The 18,909-nt window shown below is 45.5% G+C and overlaps 1 protein-coding gene across 1 annotated transcript in view; it reads left to right on the top strand.

Moving 5' to 3' along the window:
* FARSB (phenylalanyl-tRNA synthetase subunit beta) overlaps positions 1–18,909 on the top strand; it is a 70,959-nt gene that overhangs the window by 31,948 nt on the left and 20,102 nt on the right. The window contains exons 14-15 of the mRNA XM_056111666.1: positions 2,330–2,422; positions 4,850–4,967. Coding sequence (XP_055967641.1) covers positions 2,330–2,422; positions 4,850–4,967 — 211 coding nt within the window. The remainder of the gene's footprint in view (positions 1–2,329; positions 2,423–4,849; positions 4,968–18,909) is intronic.

Genomic DNA, 18,909 nt, shown 5'->3' with positions numbered 1-18,909 from the left:
GGCACACGGCTGGTCTCAGAGCCAAATCCCCAGCCCGCCTTGGACTTGTTCAGCAGCGCTTGCCTCTGGTTTCCCCTGGTGCCAGCTCGCTGGTCCTGACCCACATAGCCCTGGCTGGACACTTCCGCCGGGGAGCCTCTCCAGGCATGAAAATGTGAAATGTAGTGCTGAGAAACGCAGACTTTGTTCTTGCTTGGGGGTCACTCCCAGTGGGGCTGGGGATTTGAACCGAACTCCACGGCTTGTTAGGGCAAGTGCCTTGGGTCCCGTCCCATCGCTTCTGTCCCCCTTTTTTCGGTTTTGAACAGTCTGTTAAGGGGCCCTGAGATTGATTTTATAAATAAGCTGCCATGATAGTCCCCCTGTGGCCGCCAGCCCCCTTTCCCTTTCCAGCACAGCTCACTCACTGCTGTAGCATGCTCACCCCCAGTCCCTGTCCTTGGAACCTTCCCTCCTGTGTGCTTTGGTGAGAGTCCATGGTGCTGCACCTCCCTAGGGGTGTCTGTGCTTGGCTGCTCTGCAGGGTCCTTGGTTCCTACACGGCTCGGCTCTCCAACGTACCTGCATCCCCGAGGAAGACCCTTAACTTGGCTGCAGCCCATGGGGATTGCACCTGGCCTCTCTGCGCCCCAGGCCTACCTTGCGGCTGGCCACAGTCAGTGCTTCACAGCCAGCCCGCTGTCCCAGGTCACCTCAGCACCAAGGGACAGCTGAGAAGGTTCAGGTTTGCGGGCACAGCTTTCCTGGAGGGATCGCAGCATGCAAGACACCACGTGAAAGCAGGCACTTTCCAAGCAACCCTGAATATCCCTGAACATTTGGCCTAGTTATACAAGCACTGTAGTTCTTTTTGTAAAACCCAGTTTCTAGATATAAATGTTTGTATTTCATTATTTGGGCCTTTGCTTTATTATTTTGCTAGTTGTATGTTTTCTTTTAAGTAAGCTCACTTAAATGAATTTTTGGGGGTTTTTTTGCTTGTTTTTATTTTTGCAGAGCTGGGAATCAAACCCAGGGCCTCACGTATGCAAGGCATGAGCTCTGCCACGGAGCCACATCCCAGCCCTAAATTAGCACTCCTTTTTAAGATGAACTACTTCCTGTCATCTTGTTAGAGGGATATTTGTCGAAAATGTTGGTTTCATTTACTCATGGTAGTTTACCTGGTGCTTTCAAAGAAACATTACCATTTAAGGTTTCCTTCCTGTGTTCTAGCCACTGCCACTTTGGCTGCCTTCATTTAAGTAGTCGCCTCTGTCCCCTCACCAGCTGGCTTTGCACTGTGATAAAATGCAAAGTTACTCAGATACCTCCCAGGCCTGGACTCCTTTCTTCTGAGCGTAGATTGTGCCATGCAAGTTGCCTTTCCTAATGAACTATTCTCGTGGCTGAATCTGTTTTAACTCCACTACCCACCGTGTGCCTGCACGTTCTCCACTCTGCTGCCCTTCTACATCAGCGAGTCCACTGCTGCTCTGAGAGTTTCACAGGAATCCTTAGCACTGGTGTCGTACGAAATGAATCGAAACGAATTTTTTTTTTTTCCCGTGTGAAATACTGGCCAACTTCTTTGTCCCCAAGGACCATTTTGTTGAACAATGTAACCCTGAAGATTAGTATAATAATCTGCTAGTACATCAGTTTTCAGGTTTGGTTGTAAACTCTTCAGAAAATTAGTATTAATATATGTCACCACTGTCAGCACTGTCCTCCCATTGTTCATCGATTTTCTTGAGCGGGCACCAGTAACGTTTTCTTAACATTATTCTTTTTTTGGGGGGGGTCACACCCAGCAACGCTCAGGGTTTACTCCTGGGTTTGCATCAGTAATTACTCCTGGCGGTGCTGGGATGACCATATGGGATGCTGGGGATCAAACCCAGGTCGGCCGCGTGCAAGGCAAATGCCCTACCCGCTGTGCTATCACTCCAGCCCCAACATTATTATTCTTGAAGTGACTCGTTAACCATTATTGTTGATGTTAGTTTGGGCTGAATGTTTTATTGCGTTGTATCTTCGTCCCGCGTTGAGGTTTTTCCACCATGTCCTGGTGAAAAATGCCCTTAAATTCTATGTAATGGCTCAGATGCGTCTTAAGAGGACTATTGATGTTAAGTTGTATCTTCAGTCGGTCTGAAATAAAGTGGCATGTGTTTATTCTGAGCTTATTTTAACTTACTGATACCGAGAATTTAATATTTTACATGAAGAACCTACATTGTTGTTAGTCCATAAGTTGACCTACAGTGTTATATACTTTTTAAGTATTAAATTTAGTCGTTCCTTTTCCCTGTTGACCTGTTTTCTTTTTTTTTTATGTACTTCTCAGTGCTCCAAGGAGGATATTGCCGACAAACTTGGTGTGGACATCTCTGCAACAAAGGCAGTGCTCATAAGTAATCCTAAGACAGCCGAATTTCAGGTAAGCGTTTTAAATAGATGCAGTATTTGAATAAAACCCGAGAGGCAGTACATAAGTTAGGAAAAGTTCCTTCTGTTACTATAGCTCAGATGTCCAAGTTATGCTTTTAAAAATATTTTGGTTTCTTTTTTTTGCTTTTTGGGTCACACCCAGCGATGCTCAGAGATCATTCCTGGCTCATGCACTCAGTAATTACTCCTGGCGGTGCTCGCGGGACCATATGTGATGCTGAGAGTTGAACCCGGGTCGGCCACGTGCAAGGCAAATGCCCTACCCTCTGTGCTATTGCTCCAGCCCCTCCAGTCTTTTCTTGACTAACTTTAAACTCTAGGGTTCTTTCTGTAAATGCTGTTTGGATCATGTGGTCTGAATTTGCCATTTCTTTCTTTGCTGTGCTACCGTCTGGTGGTGCTCATGGCGTGGTGCTCAGAGGTCGCCAGTCGAGCCGGGAATCATGCAGGGCAAGGAGGCACATGGCTCTCCTCAATGCGAATGCGGAGCCCGCCCTCCCGGCCTCTGCATTTCCCATTTCAGAGCTGAGTGTTGGTGCTCTGCTCAGATTTCATCTCTCTCCCGCCGTCTGTAACCTGCTCCCAGTGCCTGCATTAAGTCACTTGCTCTGAAATTAGTTGCTCCACCAGCTCCCAGCTATGTTACTCGCATCACCGTCTCTAGTCCAGTGGCAGTTTCACATCATTTAGGGCTTTTACTGAGAACCAGACTACCTGCCTTTGTCTGTTGTCAGTGGTAAATGACTTGCAGATTAGGATAAAAGGTAAAGGCCCTCCCGTTGATCGTCGATTTGCTCGAGCGGGCCCAGTAACGTCTCCATTGGAGACTTTGTTGTTACTGTGTCTGGCATATCGAATACTCTCGGTAGCTTGCCGGGCTCTCCGAGAGGGGCGGAGGAATCGAACTCGGGTCGGCCATGTTGGCCGCTTGTAAGGCGAACGCCCTACCGCTGTGCTATCGCTCCAGCCCGCAGATTAGGATATGAACTCTTAAAAAGCGCATTTCAGAGTCAGAATATTTGTTACACTAGCCTTTAGAGCAAATTTTGTTCTCGCATCAGAGAGACTGCATTAGGTAAAAATCAAGTTTTTAAGTTCTTAGAGGTGAACTCTCAGATTTGCGACAGTTCCTTGGAGCTTGGTTTTCATTATAGTAAAAGTAGGGGTATGGATTAGTTTTTGAATTCTCAAGGTTCTAAAAGTGTTTGAATCTAGCTTAAAAATCTAAATTGTACCTATAGAACTTCGCACTATGATGACACATTAGCGCTACACTAATTAAAGATCCCATTGGTAATAATCCATCACTGACATGAGTTATTTCTTTTTATTTGTTGTCAGAACTTTGAAGAGTTTTTACACTGCTGTGAAGGGATTGAGCTTAGAGTTTCTGTAGTGCATTTTCTGAGATTTGGTAACTTTTCTTGTGCTTTCATTTTTACATTTTTTTTTTCTGTTGTAAATTTTATTTTGGTTTGGGGGCCACGCCCCATGGTCCTCTGGGCTATTCCCAGCTGTGCTCTGTGGACCGACCATGTTGTGCCAGGGATCGAACCCACGCCCTCCCACATGCAAAACTAGCAGTCTGTTGAGTTCTCTCAGGACCTCTCCTGCTTTAAAAGATGCCCATGGTCATCTTTTTAATAGATACTGAAATTTATTTACATAGAGCAATGGTTCAATAGTTTCAATGAGTTTTTGAGTTTATTCCAATTTTTCTCACAGTTTCACATAACAGACTTGAGAGATGTCTTAAGAGATAATGTTATGTTCTTAAGGGCTTATATCCTGTCTTATATAAATGGAAGAAAAACAAGTCAGAAATACATTAAAATGTCACTATAAATAGCTGTGGCTTAGCATACTTACAGATCAATAGTTCTGCACAAAGTCTCTTAGCTCTGAGAGTCTGCCTTTCAGACACTTTCCATTTACTCTTGCTTTTCCAGTACAGATGCCCGACTGCTACCAAAGAAACATAATATGTTTTTTTTTTTTTTATAGTTGAATTAAGTGTAAAGTTGTTCATGGCCTTAAATAACACAGTGCTGTCTAAGCTGTCTCGGCCTGGGGCGGGAGAGATAGTGCAGTGGGTAGACTCTATCCTTGCAAGACTCTATCCCTGCAAGAGTGATCCTTGAGTGTAGAACCAGGAGTGACCCTGATCTTGCTCCTTTTTATTGTTTTTATCTTTTTTTTTTTAAATAAAATGTAGGAATTTTCAGCTTGTCATTTTGAAAGACAGAATATTTTCAGCATTCTTTGTAAATTTTGGAATTGAAAGTTGAAACTGACTGGGATGTTTTAGGCAATTGCCCTTTCCAGAGCAAGTTGGTTTTTTTTTTTTTATTTTGCTTTTCTCATCTTGGCTGTCTGGTTGCTTTTTAGTGAGTGCTGTTCCGTTTCATCCCTGCAGGTGGCGCGCACCACCCTTCTTCCTGGCCTCCTGAAGACCATAGCATCCAATCGGAAGATGCCCCTTCCTCTGAAGCTATTTGAAATCTCTGACATTGTAGTAAAAGATTCTGGGAAAGGTAAGAATGAGTCACCTTTGATTTGTATACTCAAAGGCTATTTTTATTAGGAAATTTTCACCCGAGTATAAAAGTAGGAAAATAAATACTATAATTCTATAAATCCTTCTCGAGCTCCAGCTATTATTAAGATACTGGCCGTAGCGATAGTACAGTGGGTAGGGCACTTGCCTTACATTAGGCTGACTGAGGTACCATGCTCAGCACCCCTTATGGTCCTCTGAGCCCCACCATGAGTGATACCCTGAATTCAGAGCCAAGACCATGCCTGGGTGTGTCCCCAAAAGGCACCACTGGGTGTGGCCCAAAAAGGCTCCCCCCCAACAAAAAAAATTATATAGACCAAAAAATAAACACAGCCAATCTTTTCTCATTTATTTTTTTAAACATTTCCTAATTTTTTTTTTCTTTTTGGGTCACACCTGGCAATGCACAGGGGTTACTCCTGGTTCATGCACTCAGGAATTACGCCTGGCCGTGCCCGGGGGACCATATGGGATGCTGGGAATCGAACCCGGGTCGGCCGTATGCAAGGCAAACGCCCTACCTGCTGTGCTATCACTCCAGCCCTGCATTTCTTCATATTTATGCAAATTCTAGACATAATTTTGTCAGCAAACACATTAAAATGTATTTTTGAAAAATCAGAACGACCTTTTTGTCAACTAGAACCTGACTCCGTTATCATATTTTCTGGTCCAAAATCTAGCTAAATGACTTAAATGTTGTCAATTTTCTCTTTAATTTTCGCAATTGACTTGACTCACTCCAAGCAAGATCTAGATATCTGCTTTCCCTATCTCATTACTTTTAATAAAAAGCAATTTTAAAAAAATTAAAAATAAAGTTTTTCAATTGACTCATCATGAGATACACAGTCACAAAGTTGTTCACCATTAGGTTTCAGTCATACGTATTCCAACACCCGTCCCTTTAACAGAGCACATTTCCCATCACCAATTTCGCTCCTATCCACCTCAGCCTGCCTCCATGGCAGAAACCTAAAAAGCAACCTTCTAACAAGGAAGACCTCAACTTGAAAATCACTACGAATTTTTTTTTTCCCAGTACATCAAGCAGTCATGTGCATCTCACTTAAAAATACTGGGATACCTTGTCATTCGAATCTGGGCAGTTTGCTGTCACTGTTGTACTTGTGGCTGCAAACCTGTGACCAGTTTTTCTCTCTTTGGGGTATGGTCCGGGCTCGATAGAGCAGCAGGTTGCTCTGCTCAGCACTTGGGAAGCAAGACCTGGAAGGCCGTTCAGACTTCCCGTGTCTTCTGAACGTCCGTGTCTTCCCAGACTCCCCCATGGCTTTGATCCTATCCAGGTTGACCCATTTGTTCGAAGCATCACATGCCATAGTCTTGCGGTGGGCAATGCCCTCAAATGACTAAATTGTTGATAGCCTTCCCCAAGTAGGGCCCCCTGGGTTGAAAAGTTTAAATTCTGGTGGGGCTTCCTTTAGTGAGCCTTACTCCAGACCCTGCACACTGTGTCCTTGTGAGTGAGATTCCAGCAGCAGAAGCCTTGTCCTTAAGTCAGAGGACAATGCCATACTGTTCTAATTATCAGAAGTTGTCTGGAAGTAGAGGCTATAAATGGACTGTTTTAGGACAGAGGTATTTCAGAGGTAGGATCATCTTACTGTATGTGGCAGACTGCCCACAGCGAACTCCTCAATGCCGTGGGATCCCGTCTGCCCCCCAGGGGCATAGCTTTCCTCTGGGTACCTTTATCCCATTGCGTGTGTGGGGTTTTCACTTCTCAAAAACGTCCTTCGTGGGTCAGAGGCTAGTCCAGTAGATAGGGTAGTGTCGGGGTCAAACCGCCATCTCGTGGTCCCCCAGCCCTTCACAAGGATTCCTGAGTGCAGAGCTAGGACAGCTCCGAGTGGCCTCTCCAGGAAAGTTCTTCAAAGCATTTTCAGTTTTGGGCAAGGCAGATAGCTTGGCCGCTGGACCATATAGTTGGCATGTAGCAGTCCTGGGGATTTGAGGAATGAGGTAAATGTACTCATCAGTCTCCCATCTTGAAAAAAAAAATAAAAGATTGGGTTTAATTTACTTAGAGTGGTTTTCCTGTTTAACTGGGGCCTGGCTTCCATGTCATAACAAAAGGGGCTTTTCTGATGGATGATTCTGACTACATGCTTGGGCGCCCCAGGTTGTCATCTGGTCTGCAGAGAGGACTATTGGGGTGGGGGGGGGCTGGGAGGGGAATGCTGTCTCCGTTCTGTAGAGCGCCTGCATAGATAATTTCTCTCCAGGCCTCAGTTTCCTGTCTGTGCAAAGGGACTTAGATCATCAGAGTACTCAGTTGGATCAGCAGGAAGGCTTAAAATGAAATTGGGTTCTGGAAAATTCCAGCTATGCTACAAGCCATGTTTGATGTTTGGTGTTTGCTCTGGTTTGTTGGTTTTTGTTTTTGCCTTTTTTTTTTTTTTTTTTTTTGTTCCTGGGCCACAGCCTAGCGGGGAACAGTCGGGCTACTTGCCTTCCATGTGGCTTGGGAGTCACCCTTGGGAGTACCAGGGAAAGTAACAGGAAAAGCTCCACCCACTCCGTGGAGCGTTTCCTGCTAAGATAAAGACAGTTCCAGAGGCCAGACCCCAAAGCAGCCTGGTCTCTGCGCCTTTTCTACAAGAATGGCTTGACACACTTCCCTGGCAGTTAAAGGGTTAATGTTGCCTCTTCTGCAGCTCTTTTTTTTTTTCCCTTTCACTTTTTTCCCTATTTTATTTTTTATTGTACTTGCTGTGGCACATTTTTATCCTAACCCTTGACTTTGTTTTTTTTTCTTCTTTTGGGCACTATTTTTTTTTTTTTAGGATAAGAAAAGCAAAACATACTGATGTGGGATTTTAAGTGTTGGCTTTTGAGTAATTCATCACCCACTTCTTTGCAAGAAATTGAGCACTCATATCATGCCTCTTAGGTGTGCACCGTTTCCCAGTTGGATTTATGCTATCCCCATAACTAGTGGGACCATTGTGATGGAAAAACATTCATCAGAAGTGAAATTCATGGGGCTGGGATGATAGTACAAACGGCTTGGGCGTTTGCCTTGCATGGGGCCAACCCAGGTTCCATCCCCAGCATCCCTGAGCACTGTCAGGAGTAGTTCCTGAGTGCAGAGCCAGGAGTAACCCCTGAGCATCACCGGGTGGGACCCAAAAACCAAAGCGGGGGGGGAAAAAGTGAAATTCACAACGGTTTTCTAGTTACTCTGAAATTGTTCCCCCACTTCCACGCATAAGGATGGCACCGAGGCTGAGTGGGAGAGTCGGTCTCACCTGTTCCATTGGTGGAAAGAGTTTTCCAGGCCCGTTCTTTGAGGTGAAAAGAAAGTCCTGAGAGAGACAGATGGGGAAACAGGTATCACAACACCCACGGACTTGACTCATGACACCGAAGGAAATGCTTTCACCCTCGTCCTCAGCTCAGCTTCGTGTCAGCAAGTACCTCGTCCACCTCGTCCACGGTGGAAACGCAAAGGGCAGCTACGCTGGACTCTGGTGCCGCCCACAGGCTTCCTCTGAGCTGTGTTGAGTAGGAGGGACAGCTGTGTGTCCCTCTGGTCTTGGTAGAAGTTCCTCCATGGATGTGGCAGAGCTGATGGACTGGCCAGTCTTCTCCCGTGGCAGGATGCTCCCCCACCCCCACCTGGTGACAGGCCCCCTCGGCTCTTGGAGGCTGAGCCCACCTCTGCGTTTATGGAGGTGCAGGACTGTAGGGGCAGGCACTTTTTTTTTTTAATTTAATTTTTTTTTTAAATTTCATTGAATCACTGTGAGATAGTTACAAGCTTTCATGTTTGGGTTACAATCACACAATGATCGAACACCCATCCCTCCACCAGTGCACATTCCCCACCACCAATCTCCCCAGTATACCCCTCTCCCCCACTATCCCCCTGCCTCCATGGCAGACAATATTCTCCATACTCTACTTTTGGGCAGCATGGTTTGCAATAGAGACACTGAGAGGTCGTCATGTTTGGTCCATTATCTACTTTCGACACACATCTCCCAATCTCCCATCCCAACCGATTCCTCCAGCCATCATTTTCTTAGTGATCCCTTCTCTCTTCCAGCTGCCTTCTCCCCTCCTCTCAGGGGGCGGGCTGGGATGGGCACTTTTTTTTTTTTTTTTTGCTTTCTGGGTCACACCCAGAAATGCTCAGGGATTACTCCTGCCTTGTGCACTCAGGAGTTACTCCTGGCAGTTCTTGGGGCACCATATGGGATGCCAGGGATTGAACACGGGTCGGCTGCATGCAAGGCAAACACCCTCCCTGCTGGACTATCGCTCCGGTCCCAAAGGGGCTGGCACTTTTGAAAGAATGACAGTAGACATGACTCAGGAACTAAGTGGGCTTATGATTTATGGTTTTCTTTTTTGAAGGAGTGCTATAACTGTTGATGCTCAGGGCTTAGTTTCTGGCTCTGCCTTCAGGGATCACTCCTGGTTGTGCTCAGGGGACCATATAGGATGCTGGGGATTAAACCCGATCTGCAGAGTTCCCGGCAAGCCCTTCCCCCCATGCTGTCTTTCGGCTCCAGGCCTTTACTCCAGCTTGGCAGTGTCGGGAAATTGGGGTTCAGGGCCGGCTGGTCAATGGGGCATGTTTTCGGCTGTATTCCAGGAGGTGGTTAGGGGCAGCAGGCAGCTCTCAGAGCAGGCTGCTGTGTGTTGTTCTCTGATGAGTTGTTACTGCTGTTGTTTTTCCTCTGTGATGGCAGGAATAACTAAAGCATATAAGCAGAATAGTATAGCATTGCTTTCGAGAAGCAGTTGTGAATTTCTAATCTTAGTGCCCAGGAGAAAAACTACTGTATTTTTTGCGAAGCTCTGAGTTCTGAAGTTTGTTGGTTTTTTTTTTTTTTTTTTTTTTTTTTTTTTTTGCTTTTTTGGGTCAAACACAGTGATACTCACGGGTTACTTCTGGCTCTGCACTCAGGAATTACTCCTGGCGGTGCTTGGGGGACCATATGAGATGCCAAGGACTGAACCTGGGTCTTCCGCACACAAGGCAAATGCCCTACCTGCTATACTGTCTCTCCAACCCCTGATTTTTATTTATTTATTTTTAAATTAAGTGCAGGTTGAGCTCTACTATTGCAGTTGGTTCCACCCTGCTTACAAAGCTGCCGGCACGCCTAGCAGCTCAGAAAAAAACCACGGGGCTGAGTCTGAGCTGAAAAAGAACACGAGTCTAAGATGGTAGACTTGTTAGTTGGGCATTATCAAGTGTTCTGGGTGACTTAGATGTTGCACTGGATGGCCATCCAATTGTCAGTTGTCAAACTGATGGGTGTTTGTGGGTAGCCCCGTAGGCCTAAAGGTTAGGGGCTTAAATCTTTGCTGCGGTAGATGGGACAGCAGCAGTTCAGGGCCCCAGAGTGGCTTGACCTGTGATGGCAGGCATACATTACACTAAGCTTTCCTTTCCCCCTATTACTCATTCATGTTTATTCTGCAGTGCTGGGTATAGATCCCCGGGTGTCAAACATGCCCCAAAGCTTCACTTCTTGCTCCGACCCTCCCTGCTTTATCTCAGGCATCATTGCCGTCCAGCTGCAAATTGTTTCCTCTGCTCCCAAATTGCTATTTATGTAGCTTCCTGGATTTTGCATTTCTCCCCCGGAAACGTCTCTGAATCACAGACCAATCCGCGTCTTCGCCTGCCTCCTTTGGGTGTGACAATCCGGGATCGAACAGACCAAAACAGCAGCTCCAATCCTAGTGTCTCTGTGAGGCTCTTTGTCCTTCCCATATCACCCTGGCCGCATAAACCGATGGACTGGTCATCTGGGATGTGGTTTGCTCTTCTGAAACTTCTTCCCTATGCTGCCGCTGAGGTGTGGTGCTGGCCAGGATCACCCCCCCCCCCCCCCCCGGCACACATCTTTAGTTGTGCTGGGTGCTTGGAGGAGAGGAGTCCCCCCACATTTTACTTGGGTCCTCCCCCACACCTGGCTGTGCTCTGAGATTGCACCTTATAGTGGCACCAGGGTCCCACCCAGTAAGCAGAGCTGCCGGGAACAGGCTTAGCGCACGTGGGCGTCCCCAGGGATCCAACTCATGGCCTTACGCGGGCAAGGTCGGTTCTCCTTGCCCCTGAACCATCCCTTGGGGCCTGATGAGGTTTGTTCTTGTAATTTTGCCGTCGGTTTGTGCCCTTCGTGTTTCTGTCTGAAACTGCAGCCCACGAAAGAGGGCTCTTGTCTTTATGTAGTTCCTTGTGTAGCTCTTTGCTTGCTGCAGAGTTCAGGGAGAAGAGCATTTTGATCACGAACTTGTGAAATACTCCAGCCTCACACAGTTGCCCGTTAATTCTGTAGCCTTTAGGTAATGGAAGGCTATCTAGCGGCCACATGTGGAATGCGATTTTTCTGAAGAGAGCTTATGTCATCAGCCTGGATTAATTTAATTTTACTACTTCATATTTTTGGCATGTAGAATTTCCAATTAATAATTAAAAAAATATGGGGTGTAAGGAACATTGACATTAACAGTATTTGAAGTAGCATCATTCGCATCTGCGATGGCATCTTAGCTGTGTAAATAGCATCATTTTTAATATAGAAAGTTATTTTAAGACATTTGGTTCCACATAGTTAAGATCTGCTAACGTGAGTATAATGTGCTCTGTCATGCATTGCATATTGTATTTTTTTAATAGATAAAAATCCATTCCAGGTTTACGTTAACTAAATAAAAGTCATCCCACAAGGATATAACTTTTTCCTTCATACACTGAGAAGGTCATAGATTTTTCCATCACATTTGTTTCTTGACTTTCTGCATTATTTTAAAAAAAAAATTCTGTACCGTGGTGCTATAATATAGAAGCATTTTAAGGAAAATGCTTGTTTTGTGCAGCTTTTAGAATTGAACGTTTCTGATAGCTTTCAGAACAGTTAGTGGAAATATGTTTGTAACTTAAGAGTAATTCTGTTCTTTTTCTATTAGAAGAACACAGCATCCAAATTTTGCTTAATCCTCCTTCCAGTTGCCAGACAGATTTCTCTGCATACACAACTGTTTTGCATTTCTTTATGTAGCCTGAAGATAGATAAAATACTTAGACAAAATGGGTTTTGCTTTACCTCTCCTATTTGGCACCTTTCTGTTTCCTGTCAGCACCTTCTACCCCTCCCTCTCTTTTTTTTTGGATTGGGGGGTGTGCTTCCAGTAAGTGCTCAGGGTGCCAGGAACTATGCCCACGACCAGGTGGCCTGATGGTTGCGTCCTCAGGTGGCTTTGCGGTGCTGAACAAAGGGACTCAGGGTCTGACACATGCTTGGCATGCGTTCCAGCCCTGGGAGCTCCCACTCTGGGCCCACTTGTGTTCTTTGAAATGCCAATATGTTATTTATTATTTCATTGAATGGAAGCTCCATAATTCACTCTGACTGTTAGGATGGATATTTAGATTGTTACTAGGTTTTTGCTAAAACATCTCCATTGCAGTCACTATCCTGTGCTTGGACAATATATATTCAAATAGTATGTATGTTATATTAAATATATATATTTTAAAATAGAATCGTGTAGTCCATAGGCGTGCCCATTAAATGCTTGCTCTCGTGTCAGATTGTCTTTCACAGAGAGGATTTGACAGACATGCTGTTTGTTTATTTTCTGCCAGGACTCTATTGAGGTTCCTGTTTTCCTGAGTGTTAGATGCGATATTCTTCCCCCCATCCCCACCCCCCCGGTGTTTTGCACGGTTCTGGAGCTTTTGTCAATTTTCTGCTTCTGCTGGAAAATTTTAGGAGCTATGTGAAGTTAAACTAATTAAAGTTGAACATTAAAGAAACTCGGTGGCTAGAATAGACTGAAAGTCAAGGTGCTTTGTTTCATTTTCTGAGTTTGCCAGATCGTGGCCCAGCGGCTGCCTGCCCCTGACAGTGTTCTCCAGGCCTCTTCCTCGGGTCTCGGTAAATGTGAGAATAGGGCTGGGTAGCTTCTCTGGAAGCCTCAACGTTAACCCCAGTCATCCCCTTTGGGATAACTTCACCCAACACCCCTGATTTCCTGTTCATCACAGAGGGTCTGTACCAAGAAGGAGCCTAGTCTAACACACACACACACACACACACACACACACACACACACACACACACAGCGCACTTGTATGCAGTAGTCCTCAACTAAGGGGCCGTGTATACGATTCCTTTTTTCCTTTTATAAAATCATTTGGCATGTTCTTCCTGCTTAGAGGATCATAGCCAGCCGCCCCTCCTTGGGCGTTTAGATCAGCCTTTCCAGGGCAGGGCTTTGAAGTCTGGGAAATACATTGATAATTTAGGCTGACATACTTGGCAGGCCCATGTACAAAGCAGAATTGTTTGATGGCATGACACAAGAGGTCTGTTAACCGAATTAAAAAGAACGGAGGCATTCCCCATAAGCCCTCGTGTTGGCATGAAATTTAAATAGTTATTAATTTTGAGGCATGCCGTTGGTGAACTTCCTGTGATGTAACATGGTCCCCCAAGTGCCAATGAGCAGGAAATGGGAATCTTACTGTACTTCGCAGTTTCTCCAAGGGAGAATGGGAGGAACTGAGCGTGCGGTTATTTTCCCCTTGAGTTCATTTCCTCCCTGGTTAAGGAAGGGCAGATCTTCACAGGATGGGAGGAAGCAGATCCAGAGGGAGGGGTGGTGCTGGGGAATGTGAACCAACACCCAGCCCAGAGAGCTAGAGCGGGCGCCCGCTGAACCACTTTAATCTAATTCCATGGCATGAAAGTTTGTACGTCTACAACTGTACCTCATAGTGTTTCACTTAAAAAAATATTGGTGATAGAAGAAAAAAGATTTTTAAAAAATTAAAAATTTTTGTGTTTTCTTTTTTTTTTTTTTTTTCCCTTTTTGGGTCACACCCGGCGATGCTCAGGGGTTACTTCTGGTTTTGCACTCAGGAATCACTCCTGGCAGTGCTCGGGGTACATATGGGATGCTGGGAATCGAACCCGGGTCGGCTGCGTGCAAGGCAAATGCCCTCCCCACTGTGTTATTGCTCCAGCCCCCCACCCCAAAATAAAATATGTTTAAAAAAAAAAATCTAATTCCATGGAGGTTTCACACAAAGCCCTAAAAGTCTGCGGCCTTTCCTAAAAATACTGCAACATGAAATCTAAAATAAGGCTTACTCTGCCGTGTGTGTGTGTGTGTGTGTGTGTGTGTGTGTGTGTGTGGTGTGTGTGTGAGAGAGAGAGAGAGAGAGAGAGAGAGAGAGAGAGAGAGAGAGAGAGAGAGAGAGAGAGAAAATAAAACACATTGGAGAAAAAAACCCACTTGGAACCTTTCTTGAATAGAGTCTAATTTGTTTTAGGCCCCCTGTTTTCTGTTGCAGTTCCGCTGCTCAGCTCTCACTTAATTTGGTTTTGTTTTTGAAATTTTAAGTCTTTAGGCCAGATGTTGCCAGGCTTATCAAGGAAAGCAGGTTCGCCATCGCTCTGGAGATGAGAAAAGAAGTCCCAGGCAGAGGTCACCAGGATAGAGCTTCCAGGGGGCATTACCGAGAGAGTGCTGGGTGGTGGCGTTCCGGTAGGCTAGTGTCTCCCAGTAAGGACGGGACGACAAACTAGCTTCAGTACGTGTCTGTGTGTTCAAGTGGAAGCATGTGGGCCCAACAAATGGGTACCACATGGCCCAGATACCCAGGAGCAAGTCAGTAATATGAAAGGGATAATTTAGTTCTGTTTCATTTCATATTTTTTTCCCCCTTTCAGGGAGTGTGTTTGCGTGCATGTATGCTTGTGTGTGGGGGGGGGGGGGGAGGGTGCGTGTGTTTTCCTACCTAGGAATCAGGCCCCTCGGTTCATATATGTGGTTGCTTGAATGAGGTTTTATACCTGCCTGGTTTTAATACTAACCTTCATTCTTACACCTCCGCTTACTCTTTTCTTCATCCTTGTCAATGGAATTGATGGTGATCGCAGTGCAAGATGCCCGTTCTTCAATCAGCTGTTCCTGACCTGGCTGTTGTGTGGTGTGCATGGGGCCCTGGCCCCTCATTTAGAAGTTACCTGTGTGTGCTGTACCCTTTTTTTTTTTTCCCAGAAAATAATAGTGAAGGGTTAAGTTGGGGCTTGTGTTCCCTCCAGGGAAGTTGTACTAAGAAATGTTATCTGGTGAAACTGTTAAGTCTACTCAGGAATTTCACTCAGAACTTACTTTCTCCGAGTTACAATACTGTTGATGACCGGAAACTTGAACTGACATCTAAAAATAACATTACAATTGCTTAACTAAAAGTCAAATATGAAAATTTTTGAGGACTAAAACATCTGCTTAGCATCCCAAAAAATTTCAAGAATGCACATATTTAACAGTATTAAGTAGGTATATGTCCATATATGCCCGCCCTTTCCTTAAATTGTCTGTTTTCATGTGAAACCTTTGAGATTTAAAGAGTTTGTCTAAGTCCTTCAGCGTTTCCCACAGAATGGTGGAAAGAGCCTGACTAAGTTTTGGATTTAGATAATTAAGTTCAAATCTTGTATAAATTACTTGCTATACAATTAATTACAGTTAGTTTTAGTCCATTAGCATGACTTGGAGCAAATTTTTGTTTCTTCATGCAAGTTTTTGTTTTTCCATTTTGTTTTCCTTATCCTCCTTTGTAGGACAAGACTACCTTTCATTATTTTCTTGAAACAAGACAATAGATTAATCGAGGTACAAAGTACTTGGCACGTAGTGACTACCTTATTAGTAGTTGCTTCCTTTTGCCTTATTTATGTGCTATTGTGTGTTGCTTTAGTACTAGAGTACAGTAAATTATCACACTAAGACATTCTTGGAAACTACAATTTCAAGAGAAACAATGGGAAGTGAAATCAGGTCCTTAAAGCCATGTCGTTTTGTTTTGACACTGGACTTGCCTTGCGGTACATCGTCTTAAAATACCCTTGTTTATATTTGGATATTTGGAAGGTAAAAGATACTTCTTACCAATTGTGGCGAGTAACTATTATCTGTGGGTAAAAATCCATGAAATGACTTTGTCTCAGTAGGGCTAGTAAGGAAGCAGCTCGTTGTTCTTAGTTGTTCCTCCAGATGGACGTGAATTTCTTCGTTTCCAATCCCTAATTTGACAAACAACCAAGCCAGTATTCATTCAGTATTTCTTTTGGAGCAAGAGGTTCGGTATTTTATATGTACCTGCAAGTGTATTAACGTGGTGTAAAGCGAAATGCTCATCATTAATGTTGAATCCTTACAACCTTCTCTCTTTGATGTAAAGAGTTTTAAATACAGGCTTCACTGTACAGAACAGTTGTCACCCCTTCGTGTGGTTACCTTCCCCAGACCCCTATCATCACCACCCCCCCCCACCACACACACACACATCTAACCCCAAGCTCCTGTTACCTTTTCTCTGTTGCACGAGGTGCGATTTTCCAGGATGTGGAATAAATGGGCTCCTATTGTGTGGAACTGTTTGAAACGTTTTAGCATCATGCCCTTGAGGGTCATCCAGGTTGTCAAATTAGTCACGGACCATTCCTTTCTATCACCGAATCGTATTTTCATCATCCAGTGCTATCTAGTCATTCCTCTGCCTTCCTCTGGATAATGGCAATGCATTTTTTTTTTAACTTCATGTTTTGTCTATCCTGGTTTGAAAACCCAGACTTCGTATGCTAATGAAGGAAAACTGGAAAATAGATCCTACTTGGAAGATAGTCCCCAGGTCACACAGGACCTCTTCATGTTAGGGATGTGTCTCCTCAGTCTTTCCGACGCATGTGGCTTTTTGGCTTATGGATCAGCTCTGATTCTTTTCTTCATGTTTGTGCAGAGTATAGACCACGTACAGTTTAAAGGTGGGGAGCCGGCACTGGTGTAACCAGCCAAATTAAGTGGAGTGTTGACGGACTTAAGCTTTGCCATGTTCCTTCTCCATCGTGCCATTTGCCTTTTTTTTTTGGCTTTTTGGCTTTTTGGGTCACACCCGGCGATGCTCAGGGGTTACTCCTGGCTTTGCACTCAAGAATCAATCACTCCTGGCGGTGCTTGGGGGACCGTATGGGATGCTGGGAATCGAACCTGGGTCAGCCGCGTGCGAGGCAAATGCCCTACCCGCTGTGTTATTGCTCCAGCCCCGCCATTTGCCTTTTGCCCAGAGTCGTTGTCACCCTGACTTTTGTGAGGGTCACTTCCTTCTTCGCTGGCTTTTGTCCTATATGTATTCTGTCAACAATATGATTTAGTTTAGACTCTCTTTCCCTTGCGGGGGGGAGGGGTAGTTGGGGCCACACCTGGGGGTGCTCAGGGACTTTTCCTGGCCCTCTGTGGGAGGGTCACTCCCAGGGGGGCTCAGGGGAGCGTTGACCACAGGGGATTGAACCAGGGTCGGCTGCATGCAAGCCAGGAGCTTAAGCCCTTACATCTCTCTGGACTCTATTTATTTTTTGACTTGGTGACCTTGTCTTTATTTCCTAGTCTTTGTACTGTTTCCGAGTGTTTGTTCTTGCTTTGTTTGGGTGGGTGTTTGGAATGCTGTTCTTTGCACGCTGTGCGGTATTCCGAGCGTTCCCATGGACTCCAGGGACCCCTGCCCACCAAGGTGGTTTCGGGCTTGTGCAGCTGGAGTCAGTGCTGTGTGAAAGGCCTGCCCTTATCTTGGGGCCTCTTTTTTTTTTTTAATTTTTATTAGTGAGACATCATGAGGTACAGTTGTAGACTTACAAATTTTTGTGCTTGGGTTTTGATTATACAATGATCAAATACCCATCCCTCCACCAGTGCCCATTTCCCACCACCACGGATCCCAGTATCCCTCCCACCCCCCATCCCCCCCCATCCCAACCTGCCTCTGTGGCAGGGCATTCCCTTTTGTTCTCTCTCTCCTTTTGGGTGCTGTGGTTTGCAAAAGAGGCATTGAGTGGCAATCATGATTGGTCTGTAGTCTACTTTCAGCATGCTTCTCCCATCCTGGGAGGATCCTCCCAACACCCTTTATTTGGTGCTCCCTTCTCTATCTGAGCTCCCTTTTCCCCTAGCATGTGCGGCTGGCCTCCAAGCCATGGAGTAAAATTCCTGGTACTAATCTCGGCCACTCTTGGGTGTTGGTCTCCTATTTTGTTACTTTATGTTCTCGGGGCCTCTTTGTGTTGAGGATTTTTTCCTGGGGGCTTGAGAGACAGTACGGCGGGTAGGGCCTTTGATCCCCAGTGTTCCATATCCTCCCCTGAGCACAGAGCCAGGAGTAACTCCTGTGTGCCCCTCCCCCCCAAGTATGAAGTTTTCATTAAGACAGTGGTATAGATAGGTCTCTCTTTGCCTTTCCAATCACTTCAGTGAAATTGGGGGGTTTTGTTCGTTTGGTTTGGGGCCACATCAGGAAGTGCTCAAGGCTTCCTCCAGGCTCTGCACTTGGATGTGGGGTTCCAGGGATCGAAACTGGGTCGACCACATGCCAGATAAGTGCCCTACCTACTGTACTGCCGCTTGATGCATAAAAATATCTTACCTGACGTCTCTGAGGCCGGATGGTTCTCAGGGTGTGTACTGTTGATGTTCATTTCTGTCTGTTTTGCCAGACTGCATTGAAATTCACTCATTTCTTTTTAAAATAGTTTTTCCCTCGTCAGGGGCGGGTGGCAGAAAGGAGGCCTGTCAGGGTTCCTGGGGGGTGCTTACAGCCGCTGCAGGCAGGAGGCTCTGGCCTCAGGCTGTCCCGGGTGCTTTAAGAACTGAGTCATTTTTCAGGTCTCGTAAATCAGTTCCTTAGAAGTGACATTCAGTGTGGCCTGTGGCCAATCCATGCCTTAATTTTTTCTCTGATGGGAGATGTGTGGGAGCGGGTGGGGAGAGAGAGAGAGAGAAAGAGTATGTGTGTGTATGTGTGTGTGTGTGTGTGCGTGTGTGTGTGTGTGTGTGTGTGTGTGTGTGCACGCGTGCGCGCGCAGGTG

The sequence above is a fragment of the Sorex fumeus genome, unplaced genomic scaffold (assembly GCF_029834395.1).
Source record: "Sorex fumeus unplaced genomic scaffold, SorFum_2.1 ptg000014l, whole genome shotgun sequence".
Classification (NCBI taxonomy): domain Eukaryota; kingdom Metazoa; phylum Chordata; class Mammalia; order Eulipotyphla; family Soricidae; genus Sorex; species Sorex fumeus.
Note: the sequence above shows the minus strand (reverse complement) of the source record. Positions and strands in the feature narration are given on the sequence as shown.